The sequence below is a fragment of the Cyprinus carpio genome, chromosome A4 (genome assembly GCF_018340385.1).
Source record: "Cyprinus carpio isolate SPL01 chromosome A4, ASM1834038v1, whole genome shotgun sequence".
Lineage (NCBI taxonomy): Eukaryota > Metazoa > Chordata > Actinopteri > Cypriniformes > Cyprinidae > Cyprinus > Cyprinus carpio.
Genome location: NC_056575.1, coordinates 6,107,527 through 6,130,499, shown reverse-complemented (window position 1 = coordinate 6,130,499; position 22,973 = coordinate 6,107,527). Strand labels below are relative to the sequence as shown.

Sequence of the window (22,973 nt, the reverse complement as noted above, 5' to 3'; positions counted from 1 at the left end):
CATTAGTGCAAATGAAATTTGAGAGCAGTGGCAGAGGGGGAGATTTTAAGTGAATGAAAAATTTCATATCAATCTGTTCTTCACACTTTAAGCATTGTATGGCTTCATACGAACAGGAATACAGGGCACAAGTTGTGAGCTCTTTTTATGGTATCTTGACACTGTCTGTACCCTTTCCCTGTATGAGGAAAAGGCACATGGGACATGTTGTTAAACTTCTTTTGAGTTCCATGCAGGTTTGCAGTAATAAGTCATGAGTTTCATTTTTGTGCATTTTGATTTCCCTTTGTTTATTTTTGTATGTAATGGAGTTATTAGCTGTGGTTTTGAGGGTCAGTCCTCACAGCTAAACTATAGGCCGGAGCAGAACTGGAGCACTGTAGCCAATCACACCCCACAGAGCGCAATTACAAGTGCAGAGCATAATCTCAGAAACCCTTTTCTTTGAGTTCAGACCTAAACACACAGGCTGTAATCTTCAAATCACTCCCAAGAAAAATGGGCTTCTCAAACTCACTGGCTCCTACAACTGAATCTCCCAATAAAAGGCACAGTAGGAGAGCTGGTCAGATCACTGAAGTCGTTATTCTTTCTCCAGTAAAAGTGAGACTCTTCAGAGAACACAGTCTCTGCCTTTTACATAGAGATGAATGTTAACTAAAACCACTCAATATGCATGCTTTGACTACGTAAAGCCCTCTCTCTTGAGAGGGAGATTAGTAGAATGCAGATCATCTAGAAAGTTTTTTTTTTTCACAGTGTAATCGAAACCTGTAGGGGCTTCTATGTTGTTAATAAAAGCCATAACACACTAGTAACTTTTCCACGTGTTTTCTTCTCAAGAATCTTTCTCAAGTGATCACACAGGACTCTATCTGCTTGTAATGTGTTTGAAAGCTATAGCTGTCAACACTAGTCAGGGGGTGACTAGTCAGTAGCCTGATACCTCTAGTTGCCCCCATCCCTGGGGGTGGCTGTTGCCCTAACCAGCACCATGTGTAGATGTATGGCATATTGCCTAGACTGATTGAACGTATGGGTGAGGGGTAGAAAGAAGAAGGCTTAGGGACCTATCAGGTTCCTCATGGCGTCAGCTCTGAGTCAGGCCTAAATGTCTATGGATAGGCAAAGGACAACAAAAGGTCAGGTCAGGGAACCCCATGGGCTTTCAACCCCTGCTTCAACCAAATGCCCTTTGCTCTTTTCAGCCCATATGGAATGCCAAAAGTTTATTTCTTCAAATGTATTTTTTTTTTTTGTGAGCTGATAGACTGACTGTTGCTGATTAATAGCAGTGTTTAATTTTTCGATGACTTCTGCAACTGTAATCAGAACTCAGATGTCTTTCATAACCCAACATTTCAGTTTACACTTACTCAACCTCTCGGTCATGTCTATGGGATTTATAGTCTTTAAAACTGTAATTAATGTAATACATGATCAATGCAAGCATTGTTTCTTTATAAGCCATTGTTTCATTGGCAATCTGCTGGATTCAAGTAGCTTTTTCCTGCGGCCAGTGATTACGTCTGTTATGCAGTCACAGCTGCTTTCATTCTCACGTGAAATTTTTATCCTAATCAATCTCACTACAGGAAGCCAAATGTTGCATCATTCACTATCCTTTGTAGCGAATGCCTTATAGTGCACTATATGAAATGATATGCACTAGAAGAAATGAAGTTGTATAATATATGTACTTGTGTTTTTAGTAGGGCTGTCAAATGATTAATCACGATTAATCACATCCAAAATAAAAGTTTTGTTTACATAATATATGTGTGTATACTGTGTATATTTATTATGTATATATAAATACACACACATGCATGTATATATTTAAGAAGAATATGTTATGTTTATATATTAAATATATTTATATATAATATAAAATATAAGAATATAAATATATACATGTAAATATTTTTCTAAATATATAATTTATGTGTGTGTATTTATATATACATAATAAATATACCCAGTACACATACATATATTATGTAAACAAAACTTTTATTTTGGATGTGATTAATCGTGATTAATTATTTGACAGCCCTAGTTTTTAGGTATGGAAATTAATGATGGCATTAATAGTAATAATAATTTGACTTTGTACTGTAGATGCATACTTTACCAGCATTGCAATTTCGGGGATGGTAAAATGATATAATACAACTTTCTCTGTCATGTTGTTTGCAATGATTAAAAAATAAAAGACAAATGTGCGACACCCAACATAATGCACTATTTAGGAAATAGGGAGCCGTTTCAGATGCAGTTTAAGAGTTACTCATGGGATCAGAAGGAAGGGGGAGTGGCCTTGTTTGAAAGAGACAGTGAGCATTTCCTGTTGCATCCCGTCCCAGAAACACTCATAGTCAGTTGCATTTTACTTGATTGATTTAAATGCCAACTGAGTTTAATTGTCAGCTAATTAAACAAAACCTGCTTGGCTGAGAGATTCTTGGAATATTTGCACATTTTTTGCATTTTTGTGTGAAAGGGTTGTTTGCTCAAACTGCCGGATGTGAATCTGTAACTGCACCTCAAACATTCTCACAATCATGAGTCACATCCTTTAGGAAGTAAGCTCTCAATGGAGGTTGCTGCTGCTATCTGATTAACCATGTTACGAACCTTCGGCAGTAATCAACACAGAAAAGTCAAAGTTTCGGAGGGAGGGGGCTGAACTCTTAACACCGTGTCTACACCGGACAAAAGTGGCATGGCGCGACAAAATACAATAGAACCTATTAAGTGGGATTTATACTTTTGCCTGGCTCCACTTCGCGAGCCTCCATTGACTGCTGCTGCGTTCTATTTATGATGTACTGACACAAATTTCAAATGATTTTCAACGGTCGCATTGTCGCGTCGGGTATAGACACGGTGTTATAAAGGCAGGAATCTCTGTGTGTTTGTCTGTTTGCATTTTTATTATGTTGAGAACCGTTCATCCAATCGACTTCATGCGTGGCGGGTGTTTTGCTGCATACCCAAGGGAGTGCAGTGTCACATTTTTTTGTGCAATATGGACACGCGACACGTTCAGAATGAATAGACTTTTAATAAATTACAGAACAGCGTGAGCCAGAAGCGGCGCACCTCACTCGGTCAGGGCTTATATGCTCCGAGAACGGACATTGCACTAGTGATACAAAACACACAGGTCTTGTCTGTTAAGAGCAATACTTTTAATATAGACAAAATATTAATAGGCTGGGCTACTGTACGGTGTTTTTTTTATTTTTTATTTTTATGTATACGCAAGTATTTTCCAAGCAAATTAAGTGCACGTTTTTATCATGTGTAAAATTACTGGTTAACATGGGGGATAAAAGCAGCTTGTTTTTTGTTTTTTTACACCAACAATATACTATAGGCGTACTACTTACAGAGCTCAGGTGATTTTTCAAACTTAATGTGCTGTTGTGGTAGGACAGTTTCAAATTCCATATTTGGCACACTGCCTTTGTCTTGTCCTCACTCAATTTAAAGTGCTCCCACACAGCTGAGGTCTTGGCATTTTTGCCTTCTCTTCCAGATGAACTGAATCATGACGTTCACTCATGGGCAATTCATATTTAAGCGCGATTGAGAACCGCTTCGCGGGGGATGGCAGGTGTTCGGGAAATTTTTTTTTGAATATTCGAATCTCAAATTTGAAAATTGACTTTCAACCCACCGAACGAATATTCGATTAATCGAATATTCTGGTCCAGCCCTAGCACAAAGACAGAGAATGTTTGTCTAATTGCATATTCACAAGTTTTGCCATGTGAATCTGGTCTTGTTGCTGGTTGGTAAGGTCCCATTTTAACTTTGGGAGTGCCGCATTGTGAATGCTACACTGAGGAAAATATTCTGCTGTATCATTAGAGTTAACAGCTGGTAATGAACTATGGTAACTGCAGTAGCGCTGATGAATGATCATCATTGCTGTAAATCACCTGGTGACTTTGTTTCCATGGCAGCGGATCTCTTAAGGGCTTCCTGTTCGGGTAAAGCTCACTATCCACACAGCAGGTGTAATCGGGCACACTCCAGATGCATGGAGAATTGTGTTTAGCTTATGAAAGCTGTAAAACCCTTCAGCACCAACCAATGGCCTCGTCACATACTTTAAATGCACTAATGACATTCAAATCAGCCTTTTTGTAAAATCAATTCGGAAGTTTATTATGAGTCATGAGGGTTTGCAAAAACAACGTGCTACTGTCACATCGGTAATCGTGTGACAACAAGCCTGATGAAAACGTGGGACTGGCTCAGATCACTCATCAGTTGACTCATACGCCTTGGGCTGTTTGAAAACTGATGTAACATTTAGACTGATAAACTCTAACATGGCATACAATTTCTTTATCATTGTTTCAATCGCTTTTGATTGCAACTTTGAAGCTCATTGTAATATACCATGGCAAAAATTGCTGCCCAAACATTAAGGTCTTTTTCATGAGTCACAAGTTTCGTGGAAGTGTTTTTACAAGCTTATCACGCTATCTTGTACTTCTGAATGATCTCATCATCATACCATTCCTTATTCAAGGATGTTCACACACTTATATGGCTCAGCAAGGTCATGATATTCAGCAATAGTTTATCAGCAGCTTTAGAAGGAAACACCCTCAAGAAACAGCCTTGCTTTTTGTAGGAACTGTGAGTAGATTTGACCTCAAATTGTCTATACTGATAAATTTGTCTTATTTGCCCTGCAATGAGTGGCTATAAATAGGATTTGATTCGCCTGGCTAAGTTCTATTTAAAATATCGTAAGCACGTGATTTTTGCACCGATCCAGAGGCCTCAGCAAAATAAGCCTCTGTTTGTGCACTCCTTCTGTTTTCACTTGTTTTTCAGGTCCCTTTTTTTGTGACCCCTCGTAAACTCTTGCCACTGATGTAATCTTTGTATTGTGGAAGCCTAGAGGAGTGGCGCTTTCATTATTTGGAAATTGCTTATTTCCTGCTGTAGGTGAATCCATGACTCCATCCATGTCAACTGTTAGTTCCATTGAATATTCTGCTCTTTACACATATTCCAAAGAACACTTCTCTATGTGCGCTTCGAAAGAATATCACAGAGCACGTCCTTCACTGCACCTTCTTACGTGCGCAATGTTTGCTCATGCTTTTAAAAGGCAACACATGTCAAACACTTCTGAATTCAGCTATGCAAACTGTCATTCATAGCACTGCACAAACCACCTGGATTTATTTAAAGAGTGACCTGACAACTACTGGTTCTCCACGTACTTCACGTTCACATTCTTCAATGGCCTCAAGGAGTATTCGGAAACATAGCCACATTTAAAAATTATGTCAGTGCATTACATGACAAAATATTAAACCAAGCTCCACTCAATGGGCCAGTAGGTTATTTGAAACTGCTTTTTTGAGTGTGGCCACTGACAGCCCGTCATGCCCTATACCACAAGCCACCACTATTGAAAGTATCTTTAAACTATTTGTCTTTTGAACCCTGAATATTTTTGTTTCCTCTAATAGAGTTACAGAATTAACCACAGTTGGAGCTAATGAAAGAATCTTTATTTTACTTGTCTCTAATGGCTGATGCTCCTGGCACAGCACAGGCCTTAATTGCTCATGATTTTGCTTCATTTAAATTGCGAGCTTAGTGCCATTCATGGAAGAGTACAGGTGAGCCAATCTTGTTCAGGGACATTGTTATAGAGAGCAAAGGTGTTTATTAGCGTTAATGCCACAGGCAGACAAGAGAATTGTTCCTGTACTCATTCTTTATCCCTTTTATCTACAAATAGCCCACTCCTCGTAAAAGTTACTCGCCATACATCCTATTAACTTTGTCTGCCACCTCCCACAGCTAAAAACTCAAGTTCTTTGAACCCCCTTCCTCATCTTTTCATATCTAAGGTAGCTAATTTGAAACAGACTGTATGTTCTTGGAGTTCACTCCAAGGTAACTGCAAAGATTTGTGATATTGAGACTGGTTCATGTTGGGAAAGGTTGTGAGATCATGTTAGATGCAGCATGGTGTTGACATGGCCCATGTAGATGACCATTTAGGTCACGAGAGTCATCCCAACATGACTGTTAGGTTACTCGTGGCAAAAAGCTACATTCTTGTCCTGTTCTCGTGAACCGTGTCATGCCACAATACTAACTTGAAGACAATTAGCAAAGTAACATCTGTTATTAATGTAGACATATGTATGCGTGGGTCTCCTGACGTATGGCACAAGATCTTATGCATTCCTTCTCCTTAGCCCTAGGAATTCACACCCAAGTTTTATGGCTGTACTGTGCTATTCATAAATGTCACTGTTATAAAATGGCTGTGTATTGCAGACCTTTCTTTCTTGGAGAATTTAAAAGACTCCTGCGATGCCATGAGGGATTATTCAAAAGCATCAGTCATGCTCAGTGTAGGTCATCTTTTAAATTTTTATGCAGTGCAAAATTAGCCAGTAAGTTTTAGCATTCCTATTACCCTTTAATACTATTTTTTAATATATATAATATTCAAATGCATGAATTCAGACCTTCCCATTTGTCAGTGACTGACTTGTCATTTCCTCTGCGGTAACTTTGTGTGATTGATCTGAAAGGCTGGCCTCTTCTAGGCAAATCTCATTTCCATTCTCGTGGTCTCCTTTCATGATGTCTTCTACCAGTTAAATCCCTTTTTAATGATAAGTAAAACCAAATGTTATGTAATTAATTGTTAGGGATGTTCGGCAACCAAAATTATTCGGCCGAAAATAGCAAAATAGAAGAGGCTCTTCCGGTTTTTGACTGTAAAAGTGAAGAGACCAAATAAATTGTACCGAACAATGATATGACGCGATGAAATGGCAACCAGCGAAGAGTGTGGCCTGCTTCACACTCTTTAATGCAGCACACATGTCAGCAGTGTGGAAGCGTTTAAAATTGTCCGATAAAGATGCAAAAATCATTGCAAGCACTGACAGCGAGAGACTGTTTAGTACTGCATCGCATGTCTTCGGTGAGAAGAGGAAGTGGTGATTGTTGCTGGTTTACTGTATGATGCACGAACTCGCCGCGCTATCTGCTTGTTAACCAGGGTTCAAAGTCCAAAGCGCGAGGAAAATCTGCGCTCGTCAGTTGCTCAGTCACATTTTTATGAATTTTTCCTAGGCATGTGACAATGCGATACGTACGACGTATTCGTAATGAGACTGCTGCTTTTTGTAATCTGCTGTTGTCAACAAAAAGAAGCATTGAGGTCTTCCTGCGCGTTTCCGCCAAAATAAAAGTTGAGAAAAATCAAGAACTCAATCAACATACATAAATGTTAGTATTGTAATTTTACTGTTGTTCTGTAAAATAAAATAAAATGTCAGACAATAATAATGATAATAATCATTACAACAGCTCTGTTAATACATTTATTGTAACATTCACATTGTGTTCAAACTAGGATCTGTAATAGAACTATTTTCAAGGCTGCTTTTAATTGTACAGTAAAAAATACATGGATCATTCAAGAAGGGGGTCTGATGGCCAAATTTTTTTTATTTTAAATACTATTTTTTTAGCTTTATTGTTTTTTGTTTGTGTTGTGTTTTGTTGGTTTTTTGTATTGTTGAGTTTTAATTTTTTTTGTATTGTTGTTTTGTAATTTATTTTTTTTTCTTTGAAACGCAAGACAAAACAGTAAAAATCACATTTTGGCTATTTAATTTATGCAGTGGTGAAAAGAAAATTGGCAAAATTATCTGTCATGCTGAAGCTGTATCGGTTTCTCTTACATGTTGTTGTTTTTTTTGTTTGTTTGTTTATGTTTGTTTGTTTGTTTGTTTGTTTGTTTGTTTGTTTGTTTGTTTGTATATAATTTGGTTTCCGAACTAGTAACTATTCTGAATTACAGTCATTATGAACTAATTTTACTAACTGGCCAGCCAGACAATCTGTTTAAAATCTCTGACTGAGCATATTACTCATAGTGATTAGGCTTTATTCCACTTTGACCTACATTTTCATATGACTGGAGAGTCGGCATGTGAATGAAACCTGCAGAATGCAGCAGTGACGGTCCCATAGGCATCCTCGCCCTAATGTTTACCCCTGTGGCAGAAGATGAATCCACTTAAGACCCCTATATACAAACCTGCTTTGTGTTTGACAGTTCTCACATGAATTTTCAAATTTTCTCCAACATGATAGTATGGATAACATTCTATTACGCATGTTTTAGCTTGCCCAACCATGATCCATTATTCAAGCTATTTTAAGACACGGCATACATTTTTAGATGAATTTTACATTGCGTGCCTTGATACTCCATCTCCCAATGGGATGAGGTCACTCAAGTTAAGTGCCATAGGGTCAACAAGATTTTCTAAACATAACCATATATAAACTTAACTATATACACAAGAATACTGATTTTGAGTTTCCAACAACAGTGTGGCATGGTGTTACAAAGCTTTCAGGCTGTTGGCAAGTGGGCACACACTAACACATGCCCCAATATGGGATATGATTTCTATCTCCATGTTTTACAGAGCTAAGCTCGCTAAGGGCCTTTTAAATAAGAACACCATGGTGTGCCCTGGACAAAGTACCTGCCCTGCCTTTGACAATAGGACATTAGGTAGAAAGAAAAGGGTGAGAGATGAGTTATTGCAGGGGATTTTTCGAGCTCCTATGTACACAAGCTGTTGCTCAATGGCTTGCTGTCATCGGGTGAGGCAAACATGTCCAACTTGTGCTTTGAGTCCAAGTGTATTTGCTCAGCTCTAATGTTTGCCATGAGACTATGTAAAATGTATTTTTGTTGTTGGACGTAACCTTCCACTCTAGGATCAGGGGCCACTGTGGAAACTGGGTTACTGTGCTGCATGAACAGCCACTTGGCAGTGAGGAACACTTGTATGGGCTAGTTTAACCACAGCCTGACTGTAGCAGAAGTATGTTACCGTGTTCCAGACCAAGTTTTCTGTGAAAGATCTTCAAATTTGGGCCTGCTGGGCCTTATTAGATATCGTGCGATGACGTTATGCATTATAGACTGATCCAGTGCAAATGTATGGGTATCAGTTTGCTTCATTAAATGTCAAATTAGCTTTACTCCTTAATTTGGTGTTTATCATTTAAACTGTACAATATGTAGGCTTAAAAAAAGAACCAGAGAAAGTCATTACTGTTCCAAGTTGCATGTTACTACACCCTCTCTTTGTGACTCAAGACCTCATTTGCTTGATCTGTGTTAAATGCGTACTCAAATGGGCTGCAGCATTTAAAGTGAAGAGGATGCTATGCACTGAAGCGTTTTTTTTTCCCCATCTTGCAGTGCATCTAATCCCTGTATAATTGAGGGGGCGCGTGTGCTGCTGTGCTGTAGAGAGGCTTTAAGAGTGTGGAGGTGTACAGAGCGAAGTACAAAGCCAGGACCTACGTTATCCTTTTATATCTCCCTCTGGGTTGGTGGGGATTATGACTGGCTCTGTGGACCATTTAGGTTGTGAGCTTTAAATGTGAGTGGGCCTTGATTTATCTGGAGTATGAATGTTGCTAAAGAAAGAGTTTTTGGCAGTTAGGGCATTTTAGGTAGTGATATCCTTTTATTATATACATATTTTAAACTTTTAACCATTTTTGTCCATACAATGCAAGTCAGTAGGGTCTAAAACAACATTGGCTTTCATTGTTTGGACAAAAACAGGGTAAGTAATCATTTTTGGCCAACTATCTTTAAATGTGATAACACTTCAAAATTTTGATTCATAACACAATCGATAGTGCTTTGCAGGACAATTGTGTATGTCACCATAACCTGCATATTATTCTGTCTAGCCTTGGATTACTCTAAATCGCTTATTTCAGGGATTTACTAAGTAACAGTCATTTTCAACTTTCAACTTTCAATTTCAACATACCAGCCTGTATAGGAACACCTTTTTGGTCAGTATAGTGGCATTCCTAAACTTCACTGCATCTTTTAAGATGATTTGTTTCATTAGTTCAACAAGTGGACCATTGTCACATGAAGGGATTTATTTGCCTCTGCTCGATTTGTGACAAATAAAAACATAAGCCATTATATTGATTAAAAGGAGCTTTACCATGGATCAGAGAGGCTAGAGTTTAATATACAGATAAGCCAACGCATTCCCCTTGCGATCATAGGATTGTGGGATTTGAAATGTCTCTAAAGTTCCGGAAATCTCTGATTTGTGATATCTTGCTAATTATGGTAGAAATGCAGAGGTATGACATCAGTGTTTCCATGTGTCTCAACTTTTTTGACTTGTTAACAATGTAAATTTGAATGCTTTTGGTCTAGTTGCAGCGTGATCCGCTCCATCGCCCATCTTCTTGTGTTGTGATTTATTAGCGGTGTCACACCAAACGTTTCAACCGAGCAAAACATTGAGGGTACAGACCTCGAGACTGTCACTCCAAACTCCCTTCGACATTCACAGCATGCACCCCTGCCTAAAGCCTGGGTTTATTTCAATGGAAGATGGATTGGGCCATTGGGAATGGGAGGGGAATGAGTCCAGAAATCAAGAAGGACTGTTGTTGTAGCAGACGACGTGCAGGTTTTCAGTAAATGTCTGGTCTGCCTGCCGAACAATGGGGGCTGTCTCTGGGTGACACTAGACTGCTGTGTACTTGGCTCTGACGGAGAGCTCATCACCTCCTGACCTCACGGCCCAAAGTCTGTGACAGGCAGTGAGATGTACTGAAGATGTGCCTTGTTGTTCTGACCCACATAGTGGGCCACACAGCACTCAGGGACCCGCGGATCTGGTTCAAAGTGAGACCATGAAAGGACCTTATTTTAGCTTACACTGCTGCTCTCCTCATCTTGATCTGTCTCGCTCTCTTTTTTTCCCTTGTAGCATTCCTGTATCGTTCTCAGTTTATTTATAGCTCCAGTTATGTACTGAGCTAGTTTAGTCTTGCTTTTTGTTGCGTTTTCACCTTTGGAGTTGGAATGTAAAGCTGCCCATAAAGATGCTTTCTGTAATGCATTTGACAATTTGTATTTGAATTCTAATGTAGAGGAAAGCCATTACTGACTTGGACAGTGCCTGATGCAAATGAATTTAGATAATAGAAGCACTTAAAAGGGGAATGGCATCATGGAACCAATCCATGTTCCCATAGCCTAACAAATGATTCATTGGCACAATGATACTTTGCTTGTTTCTAGGACTTCTTTGCTAGAGTAAGTCAACCCAAAAGCATTGAAAGAGTTAAGCTGGGTTGTTACAGTTAAAAAAAAAAAACGAAAAGAAAAAAAGAAAAAAAAACATTTTTTCTTGAAATAAAAAAAACTTTAAGAGAAATAAAATAGGATATAAAAAAGCCGGTTTCCAAGGCAACGTATCCCATTTTCATTTAGTTTAAATAAAAATGAATGAAAACTATATAGACATGCAAATATTATAAATAATAATAATAATAATAATAATAATAAATAAAAAATTAAAATGCCAAAAATACAAAAAAAATAACTAATATACTAAAATGGTTATTGAAATAAAAATTATTATACAATTATTGATATAACTTTGATTTCATAATTCAGGGATATGTCTTCTGAAGCTTTGTACACATTAAACCTTTCTCTATCATGAAATGCTGTGTGGGTGAATTTGGAAAGTGGAAAAGACCTTGTGCCCTCTGCTTTCATAACAAATTCACTGCATTGAACATTCAGTTTCTAAACAGTTAGATTTCAAATGGCCTGCTTTGAGAAGTGTTCCCAATTTATAATACATTATTCACTTTTTTGAGGACTTTGTTTTATGGTTATAGCTGGTTTGCTTTTTTTGTCAGTTAGCTTATAGAAGAGTTGCATTCAGTAACTCTACATCAAGAAACACATTTGACTCAAAAACAGCCTCATTAGGTCTTTCTAGTCAACTAGTTGCCCAGAGAACCACCAGACCGTCACCTTGCCCTTAGGTTACAGAGACAACTGAAATGATCATTAGAAGATAATAGATTTCTAAACCTTGTGCTCTCCACCAAATCACCCTGAGGGGGTGAACTGCAGTTCCCAAAAGTTAGGCCACACTGAACACATGGCCCTCGTTCTGAGCAGTTTGTAAATAGCTGATTGATGGCAAACCATTGGTTTTGAGAGAAAGACTATCAAGTTTTAGTTTTCCTTCCCTAATTGGAGTCCAGCATTATCTGCCTGTTTTAGATCTAGATGAAGCTGTCCTGGTTTTTGCAGCTAGTTCAGTGGTGTTTGAAGAAACAACTCTTATTCAAAGCAGATGCCTGACTGTTACACTTTTCCTTTTTCATTACCTCTGTCATTTCTCTTCTGTGTAAACCCCTCAGGACCTCTGCGACTTGACGACCCGATAGGCACTGAGACTCCATAGGAGGTTATCAGAAACGCTGCTCGCAGGGCAAAGCAATCACCGCTGAGCACAGGCTACACTGCTGCGTTTCTTTTACCCAATCAACAGGACTTTTTGCTTAAAGGAACTGTATTCTACTCTTCTAACATGTCATTTCTCCCCCTGAAGACCACTTTTAATGTTAGTCAAGGTTTTGATTTACTTTTGCGTGATCATGTTCAATCTTTTCTGTTACATTTAGAATTAAACTTATTTTTTGTGCTATTGCACCTTTAAGGCTTTAATATGTAAATTACCTTGACTCTGATTGGCTAATCTCCAATTCATGTTCTTGTTCATGCTGAATACTTGGCTATAAATGGCTAATAAAAATATTTAGATACAAGCAGTTATTTGCATTAGAAAGTTGGTAACGTTAATGTATTTCTAAACTCAGTACTACATGATGTTTATATCAAAAGAGCAAGAAAATCCTGTCTTGTCACCTTTAACACCATCTAGTGTTTCTCAGTATGTTGGTCAAGAGCGAGAACATTTTTTGCAACACAATTTAATGTATAAACTTAAGTGAAGGACATTTAGGGACTAACAGTAGGGAAGGCACATAGCTGTGCTTAATGCTTATCTTTGGTTAATGAGAAGGCATGAGCTGCTTCAGTTATGAAATTTGAACCAATGACCCAGAATTCGTGACAGGAGTGAGAAATCCAGTAAACATTTTCATCTTGTAAACATGTTGCCAACATCTTACCAGCTGGGTCATCCTTTTTTTTTTTTTTTTTTGAATAGTGGAGGTGAAAGATAACTTGATTTAAAATTTGCAACACAAACAATAGTTTGTTAGACTGTCACCTTCAAAAACGTTTCTTGTTTGTTTTATTAGATTTTTTCCTTAAATAGCTTCATCACAGAACTGCAATTTCTGCTTTAATGGATTTTTAGCGTCTTTCAACCTGCAGACAGAAAAACAGGGCATGCACTGGTTCAGACTGTTCAGATGTCAAATGAAAGTCTTATGATGTTTACAATGGTTTGGAACCACGAGAGTGCAGCAGTCATGAGAGGAGTCATCGGCTGAGCCTGTGTAACTGTGAGGATTTTTTTAATTTATGATCAGTGATCTGTTTGGCTACAAAACACCCAGAAGGCTCCATGTTGAACCGCTGTCCTTTTTCCACTTTATCAAGGCAACATACAAAACAAAGACGTGCATGTGCCTAGTGGATGTGGTTCATACTTGTTTTGATGTCTTAAACTCCTGTCATGGCCATTACTAAGTGCTGCTGGGAAATGGAGCACAGGCTTTCAGGCAGTCATGTGATCGAGTCTGTCCATCAGCCCGGCTGCTCGTACAGTTATCAAGCACATCACAGCAGATAAGCTGATTATTCCTTCACTCAGTCCATGCACAATTAATGGACCCGGATTTTTAACCTCTTTGAGGTGTGGAGTGTATGTAGTTGTTATTTTATCTCATCTGACTTTTTTGGTGTATTTTGGGAATAGATTAGTTTTGGTATTTTATAACCACTGTCTACTAGATGACCAGCACATTACGGTCGAGCTGGGGAGGGGTGGTGATGGTATTTTTAGAATCACTGTTTGACTGGCGCCTGTGTTTGTGAAATATGAATCCTGGAGAAGATCAGAGGGAATGAGGTCCCCCCCTGGAGGACAGAATCTTTGTCTTTCCATTTATCTCAGACTAAGTGCTCTGCATGCCCACAATCACTTTAGAAAGTACACCGGTGAATAATGAAGCTTGACTCCTCTGTTATTGCTAGAGTAATGCCACACAGATATTATATGCAAGTATACAGATGCTTGGCCAACATATGCATACAAATACATACTTAACATGAATTCTTGCATTACTGCGGTGGTAAGAAAAGCCAAAGTGGAGTGTTAGATTTCAAATGTTGTGCAATTAAATGCGTGTTTGAATAACTTGCTAACCAAGAAGTTTGTTAAACTAGGGGTCTTCAACCTTTTTCAGAGCACTGACCCCTTGGTCGGAGAAACCGAGCTTGGATCTTGTTACATATTTTATAAAACGGCTCATAATAACATATTGTTTATTATTGATGAACAGAGATGTTTCATTCTATATTTACTTAAAGTTAACTTAATATTGTATTGTTCTCTGAAATGCAACAGTGCATGAAATTGAGCTTTAATGTACTTCCTTAGAGTAAGTTTTGGCCTTTAATGTTCACAGTACCACTTTTCTACCAGCTTAAACTGTTACACATCAATGCAAAAGCACACACTTGTTTGCTTTGCAATGCATCTGGCCTGACTGCAAAACAAGAGGCCCAAAACAAGGTTCTGCAGTTTGGATCCCATTATTGTGGAAAAGTACTGTCACCGATATGGATTTGTGTTCTTAGAAACCAGGGCCTGGAGCCAGTTTTTTTTCCCCCTTCGTTCTTTTTTTGGCATGAGATTGGACAGATGTGACATATTATAGTGCAAGCGTACTGAGGATGTGGTCTTCATTCCACAATGGTGTTAGCATACTCTGAATAAGGATAAACTGTTTTATATGAACGTGAAATAAAGAAATAGACGAGATGCATATGAAAAGCAGCAGTTTTTTTCTTTAAACTGTTTGAGATCTTTCCCTGCTGAAGTGAACTTTAGCATGGACCGTCAGGCCGTGTTTTAAAAGATGCGTTTGCGGCCTGATGCGATTCTGTAGCCTGGCAGACACGGAGAGCTCAGCAGCTGTCAGCACTCAGAGGACTAACACTTCCTCCTATGGCAGAGAAAACGAGCTTATGATGGGCTGTATGTTTTGCCAGAGCCCTGCAGCTGGTTACAACACACCCCTACAGCGAAGAAATTCCTTAATGATAATACGATAAACTTTTCTACTTTTCTTAAAGTAGTTTGTTCCATCTGGACTGAAAATTCATTCTGCATAGATATCAAGTATTCCACCAAAATGTTGTTCTTGCTCTCACTTCAAAAAGCAGATTTTTAAGTGAGTTTTAAGCGAGTTGGTCATGTCCCTTTGACCGATTGAGTTAATATTTTTCATGCTCTTAAACTGGAAAAAAAAAGTTGGTGAAACTGTTTTCATTGCTAGTAAATTTATATAACAAAGACATGGCAAATAAAATTAAATGTAGAATTTTGGAGTAGGAAATATTTAATTATACTCCAGTAATCTTTGTTGTATGCAACTTTGAAAAATTATTTTTCATGGTGTTGTGTCTACCGTATTTACAGTCTTTTCTTAATTTATTCAACACATCAAATTTAATTTATTTTTTATATATATTTTTAATTAATATTTTATTTAAATTTATTTTTTTTAATTTATTCTTTCAGTCTTGTCAGATAAGTTATATTTATGTAAAAATGACAGAAAGCATTTGAATTATCTGTAAATGTTTTGAAATTTGGTAAACAACAGAATTTGTTTGGTTCACGCAACCTCTTTTTGGACCTGACCCGTTGCGCACATGGTAACCATCCCAGAGTTCAGGAGCCTCTAGTTTTATCTGTAACTGTTGAGGTTCACGGTTTACTGAAGCCAGCTCTTATCCCTCAGAGCTTTGATCTACTGTTTGCTCCATTCCCCACTGGCATTGCCTACGAGAATGCTATGCAGCCCGCTAGCATGAGTCATGCCAATCTGTTTTATTTGCCTTTTTACAAATGCAAATCTCAGGGGTTATTCAAGTGTGCCGTTATTCAGAGGCAGCTCTCACAGCTGCCTCTTTCTCAGCTTGCTCTGCAGGTTTGATTCACTGATTGAAATTATGTTTGGTTTGCTCTTACTACATATTTAGTCCAGCTCTGTGATGTTGTCAAAGCTGCTTTGATCCAGTTCCCCCCACATCCACAAGCGTCTTATTGCATATTATTGTGCACCCACACAAATTCTGGAAAACACTATCAGGTGAGAGTCCCATCTGCATTGATGCTGCTCAGCGGGCCAAACACTATCTGTCCCATTACTCTGTGGAAATAGCACTGCAGTAGAAAAGACCTTTTGAGAAAAACAGAGCAGCTCTGTGTTAATTCAATTTCAGGAGTTGGCATCGTATCCATTATCATTATTGTATTAGCATTTGGCTTATTTTCTCAGAAGAGAGCAGGGGTGAGTTTTCTAGAAAGGCCTGCTGCTGTATCTGGTTACTGCAGTGCTTTTTGGCTTGTTAACAGATAGGAGGGCACTACAGCTGCGCTTATATCTCCATGCCAGGCCAGAGATTTTTTCATGTGCGACATTCGAGTAAACAGCTGATTGTTCACTGAACTGTTTGTTCACAAGCTCACGTGACTGGCTAAGCAGTACTAGAGATAAAAGCTGATCTGTTTGCCTGTGAGTTAGTTAATAGATAAGAAGGGCACATATGCTGTCTCTTTTACGCCCACATACCCTACGTGCAACAGTTTCAAAGTGTAATTTTTGAACAAAATTGAGGCTTATTTTGACAAAGGCAGCATTTCATCAATAAAAAGTGTCAGAAACATTACTAATTATTGAATTTGCTGTTTTATAATTCAGTCTTTTAACTTTTGAAGACCCGTTTTCAGCTGCCAAGAATTCTATTTCAGCCTGCTAAGAAAATATTCTGACATTCTATCTCTTCTCTTTAAAGAAATGATAACTGTAAACATGGATATCTTGGGTTTTCTAAAAATCTTTCATTTACTCTCTATTTATATATGCAGTAGGGCTGCACAATTAATCAAATTTTTAATAGCGATTATAATTACGGATGCCACAATTATGTAGTTGTTCAAAGCGGCGATTAGTTGTTCAAAGTCCACTTATGTTATTCTGCGTTCTTAAGATGTTTCTTTCTTTGTACAAGTTATCTTAAAGGTTATTTTAGTTTTAGTAGAACATTATAATACCAGGTATATTTTTCCAAGTAATCCAATAATACTAATACTATACAAAAGCAATACGTTTTTCAGTTAGTCTTTTCAGCTTGTTTATTTTCATCTAAAAATATGGCATGCGGTTGCTTCAAACAATGGTATAAACATCATTCAATGTAATTGTGCTAATCGTAATTAATTAATAATCACAATTACAATTTCACAGATTTTTATCATAATTTTGCAGCCCTAATATGTAGTAGTAGCCTCCACTTGCAAGGGTATCCCTGTCTAATTTGTCAGTTTTATGTCGTTTAACCTACAGTGTGATATCTGTTTAAGCTGTGTTTACTCCTGTAACCAAACCCTCAGTTATTTTCATCACATGATTGAGAAGAGCACAAGCACCTGTGTTTTTATTTTGAGAAGTGGGGTGCTAAAAATGATGCTTACGGTTTGCCAAGACAAGCATGCATGAGGTGCCGAAGTTAAACGCATCACTTCCCTTAGTCTCTAACACGCTCATGCTCGCCCACTCACTCACACACACTTGTTTATCTTTCCTGTGTCTTATCAGCCAGACTGAATGCAAAATCTCCATTAAAGTCACATTTAATGTCGTTTTCCATTGTCTTTTTGCCTCAGACCAGAAGACAGATTAGCAGAGCTGCAACCCTCTGCATGCTGCAGGAGACCTCTTCCTTTGTCCTGCTTTATCAGCTGTTGATAAGATTATCTACAGACGCAGTGAGATGGGAAATAAGATGGCCTCTGTTTGCAGAGAGGAGACTCAGAGCACTGCCTTCCTTAAAGTTTGGCTTTAAAATGTGCTCTAGGTGCCCAAAATCATATTGTACACAAGTACATGAATGCTTCCAAGCTCAATTTTGCACTGAAAGTGGCGCTGTAGTGGACATTAGCATGAACTGCCGCCTCCTATAGTCACTTTTTTTTCAGGTCAACTGCTGTTGAAGCAAGAGCTTGAAGAGAACCTTGCTCAGCAAGGTAGTTAATGTCAGTTAAATTGTCAGCATGTTCATACCTAACTACCTGAATACCACCATAGTATGCAAGTACACACAAAAGGAGTGCATTGGACAAGCATTTGCGTACAACTATGTGTTTTCAGCATTTTCTCACTCTGATTTGGCCTCATTTCCTCTCATTGCACTACACCCCAGTCAATAGTGTTTACACTTCATTCCCAAATCTAAGGCTGAATCCCCTTTATCTCTCTCTCTCTCTCTCTCTCTCTCTCTCTCTCTCGCTCTATTGTTGTTTGGGATTAGTGATACTTAATGGGTTGCAGATGCCTGCTGCTAGTACAGTTGTTTAGTGCATTTGGGAAATGAATGACTCTGTCTGCATTAACGTGGAGAAAGAATGCCACCATCAGCATTCTAGAATGGCAGCAGATCAATGACACCGAATAGACTGGTTGCAGAAAGCCGGAGAATCTGTAGGTGTCCTCAGTGAACTCTTACGTATAGTGCATGTTCCAATTTTCCCACTAGGTATGCAGGGCAAGTCTTTCGCAGAATGGAATAAGCGCTCACGTAATATACATGATTTAAGAGCTTGGGTTGTGAAAAAGTAGGCCACAAAAAAGTGGCCTTTTTTCCACAAAGTGCCACTGTATTAATTCATCACTGGCGGTTGCTGGACCAATTATAATAATGATTAATGATCAGGCTTGCGCACACTGTTTAAACTGCTGATAAGAGCTCAGCTTGACCGGAAAGGAACTTTGACATCAACGCTTGGATACCCACATGCACAGGGAGGTGCCTTCCATCCAAAAACCCGGACACTGTTGTGGTTGGGCAGGTCAGGCTCCCCCTGGATAGAATATGAGCGAGGTTTTTTGGGTAGATCAGAGAGTCAGGGGAGATGATGTAGTGTTGTTTTCCATGACCGGTCATGTTGAACCAGTTGCAACTTGCACCTAGCTTTTGCCGTTTCTTTATCTTATAGGTGCGTTTTGTGTGTGGTCCATACAGGGATTAAGCACAGGATAAGTGGACCACTTTGTGTTTAAACTGGACGAGTCTCGTCCCCTCCTGTGCTTTATGCTTTGTCTATAGAGGCTCTTTCGGAGGTCTGGCAGGAATCTGGGGTCGGGTTACATTATTTAAGTTTGAGTGGACCCCCTCCAGTTCCCTCATGAGCCATAGTGGTTTAACATAAAGGCATGGCATTTGATTTAAAGCACATCTGTAATACTTACCCCTCAGTGTATTGGTTGAGAAATGATTAACATGCAATAAACGGCTGTTAAGTATGGTTTCCATCACATTTAAGTAAAATGAGTGGCTAAAAGGTTTATATTTCTTCTGTTCTCGTCCTTGCAGGATCGGAAGCTGTCGAGATCAGAGCGCCAGCGCTTCAAGGAAGAGGCTGGCATGTTGAAAGGCCTGCAGCACCCAAACATTGTGCGTTTTTATGACTCATGGGAGTCGCCCTCCAAAGGCCGCAAGTGCATTGTGCTGGTCACAGAGCTCATGACGTCAGGAACCCTAAAAACGTGAGTAAAAATCATCTGGTCCACTTTCATATTATATCGTCTGTCCATCATAATATTGTTTAATGAATGGTTAAATGCAGAATTCAGCAAAAGTGTGTTTGTTAGCATTATGGTATTATGTAAATGATTGTTAACACTTACATAAAGTGTTTCCCAGGTTTTTCGTTGTCACATTTTTTTTTCAGTTCATAGCATCCGCTGCAGTCAGTGTTTTATTGTAATACAGCATTCAAATGCAACAAGATGGCCTTTCAAACATGCTTTTCACCAGCCTCATGTCCATCACCATCAGCAGACCATCCACAGAGGCTGTGATTATCTGCTACAAAACAGTCACAAAAGAGCGATTGAGTGAGAACTGTTATCAGAATGATCGCAGGGGAAGAGTGGCATGTCACCTTCATGTGAGACACACATTGAGGGTACTGAGCAGATGCTTGAGCTGTAGTGAGACAAAACCACAAACTGGACCAGCAGCCCCCTCCTGTGTATATGTGGGCTCTGACACACACACATACACACACACACACACACACACACACACACACACACACACACACACACACATACACACACACATACAGTCATATATACACCCACTAAAATACTAGTACCTGACTGTGGTACCTGAACACATTCTTGCTTTTACCACCTCCCAAAGCAGTTCATAGAAATGTAGCATACAGACTTATTAGATTTTCATGAAAGAAAAAAAAAAACTGGTGACTCATGCACATGAAGACGTCACCAAGAAAACCAATAAATGATGCAGGCATATTGTTTATTGAATAAAACTGGGTTGAACCTTTTAACATAAGAACATATAAAAATTTTGGGTTGTAATCATTTGTTGTTAGTTTCCAGAACACAAAAGGGAGTCCCACAGAGATCCATCATCCTCGGAACCTCAGTCACACACAATTAGTTATCTGTCACATAGCTCACAACAACAGGAACACCGCCATTACTGCCAGGAGAGAAAGACAGTGGAGGAGACATGGGGAGATGAGCGAAAAAGGAAAAATGAGAAACAATGTCAGGCTTGCTTTGTGTTCGTCAGCCCTGGCATCCCAGCAGTGTGTGGCGTTCTGCATGGCTGCTCCTCCACGGCGAAGATAAACAGTGATCAAACGGAGCGTCCTACAGACACAGCCATGCCTAAACTACTCTTCGTTCTCATATTTGTCTGGGTCACCAAAGACATAACTGTCCAGGAGGATTTTGTCCCTCACCTTGCACCTGTATGCTCACATAAAAGACCTTTTAAAGCTTTCTAGTCCAAAATTTTGAAAAGAAACATACTGTTCACATGTCCATAAACACAGATTATTCAAACTGCTGCTCCCTGACAGTAGTTGATCTGAAAGAGAAATCTGACAATCAAAATGTATAATATTTTCTTGAATGTTTCAGACTGTTTATATTAACAGAATGTTTTAAATGACTTTAATACTTCGAGAAGTGCAGAGAGAGTTGTTGGTGTAGCTGGAGAACAGCCTGTTGGGGCCCTCTGGGAGCCACAGGGTGTGTTGAGTGATGAGACAGGTTTGAATCAGGCTTTGTTGCTCTCTCCCGTATCGCCTCGGGACTTACCCTTGGCTCCGTTCCCACCTGTCAATCAGCCGCTACCCTCCATCAAAGCCGCCCTGTACCACCACCCACCTCCTGCCACTGGGCGAAGCACTACTTATTGCTCGCTTCAGTTTTACTAAGCAAACTATAGAGAGAATCTCTTTACACAAAAACACTCTTCTAATATCCCTTCTAGTGCTGCCTGCAAAACCAGTTTCATCTGATCCGATGTTATTCAACTATTTTTCTTTTACTGTGAGAAGAGGATAAGGAAGAGGAAAGGATTACATTTCTGAAGCACAATTACAGTTATACATAAACAGATATTTCTTCAGACTGTTCAGTTATCTGATTCTTTTTAAGACAAACAGGTAGGAGCGGAAAAGGTGTGTCAGATTAAAATAAAGTCACGTCCCGTAACAAATGAGTCAGTTTTGCTACTGTAGAAGCTTTGTTTTGCTTGTGAGCTTGTGCCCATCTTCGCCTAGGGTATTATGGGATGAAGGGTACCCAGCTCCCTGTGTATTGGTGCCTAAACTGAGTAGATTGTTGTAATGAGGATTACAGGGCCAAATCCTGGCTATGGCTTGGTTCCAAGATTTGATTAGGCCAAGCTAATCTAACGAAAGTGCTGTACCGCCTTCTTCATTTGCTGTTGTCCTCTCTTCTATCTGGGACTCGTAGAAGAGAATTCAACTGTCCATAAGGATGCTTCCAAGACCCAGACCCATCATCGTATAATCATTTAATTCTCCCTGATCCTCATATGGAATTAAATGAGATCTTGTTGAGTAGAGAGTTTTCTAATTATCTTTCATTCTCCTCATGGTTTCACTGGTTGAAACAGTCTATGCAAGATGGGACCGCCAAATCAGAGATCTGTAGACATCCATCACCTTCCGTTGATACATCTGTTGCATGTTTTTACTCCATCAAGGTCCAGTGAAGAAGAACATAGCAATAATTCTCAACTCTAATGTCTTTGTTCCTCAGGTATCTGAAGCGCTTCAAGGTGATGAAGATAAAGGTGTTGCGGAGCTGGTGCCGTCAAATCCTGAAGGGCCTGCACTTTCTCCACACCAGGGCTCCTCCCATCATTCACCGGGACCTTAAGTGCGACAACATCTTCATCACCGGTCCCACCGGCTCCGTTAAGATCGGTGATCTGGGCTTGGCCACCCTCAAGCGCTCTTCATTCGCTAAGAGTGTCATAGGTACGACCCAGCGCTAAAAAATTCTTGCATTCCCCACCTCCCAATCAGTTCACCATGGCGTATACAATATAAAATATGTATCATGTCACTGCTTGTCTTTTCAATTATGAGGTGAAATTGGGAAGGTGGGGCATTTGCTGTCAGTTATGCTCAGATATTTAAGGCATGATGTTGCTCTGAGCTACACTGTTCACGTTAGACCACAGTTTTTCCAGGCAGCCAAGGGCACAAGTTTTAATTTGGGGTAGAGATGGGGGAAATCCAGAGGAGAACTTCTTATAAACTGGGTTAACACCTTTAGATCCTGCTGTTTTCCACCTGAAACTAATTGGCCTGTAAATGCAACAGGTGAAAACACTTTTAAGTTTCCATGAATGTTGGGGTATTTCAGGTAATATATGCCTTAAGAATACCAACAAAGCCATATAGTGGATAACGCTTTGTTAGTAAATGTGCTCCGGGAACTTTCTCATGTATATTAACAGATTA

General features: G+C 39.2%; 1 protein-coding gene across 6 annotated transcripts in view; it reads left to right on the top strand.

Moving 5' to 3' along the window:
* Positions 1-22,973, top strand: part of LOC109059713 (serine/threonine-protein kinase WNK1-like) — a 74,282-nt gene that overhangs the window by 14,714 nt on the left and 36,595 nt on the right. For all 6 annotated transcript variants that reach the window (XM_042738615.1, XM_042738624.1, XM_042738604.1 and 3 more), the window contains exons 3-4: positions 19,526-19,698; positions 22,264-22,484. In XM_042738615.1, coding sequence (XP_042594549.1) covers positions 19,526-19,698; positions 22,264-22,484 — 394 coding nt within the window. The remainder of the gene's footprint in view (positions 1-19,525; positions 19,699-22,263; positions 22,485-22,973) is intronic.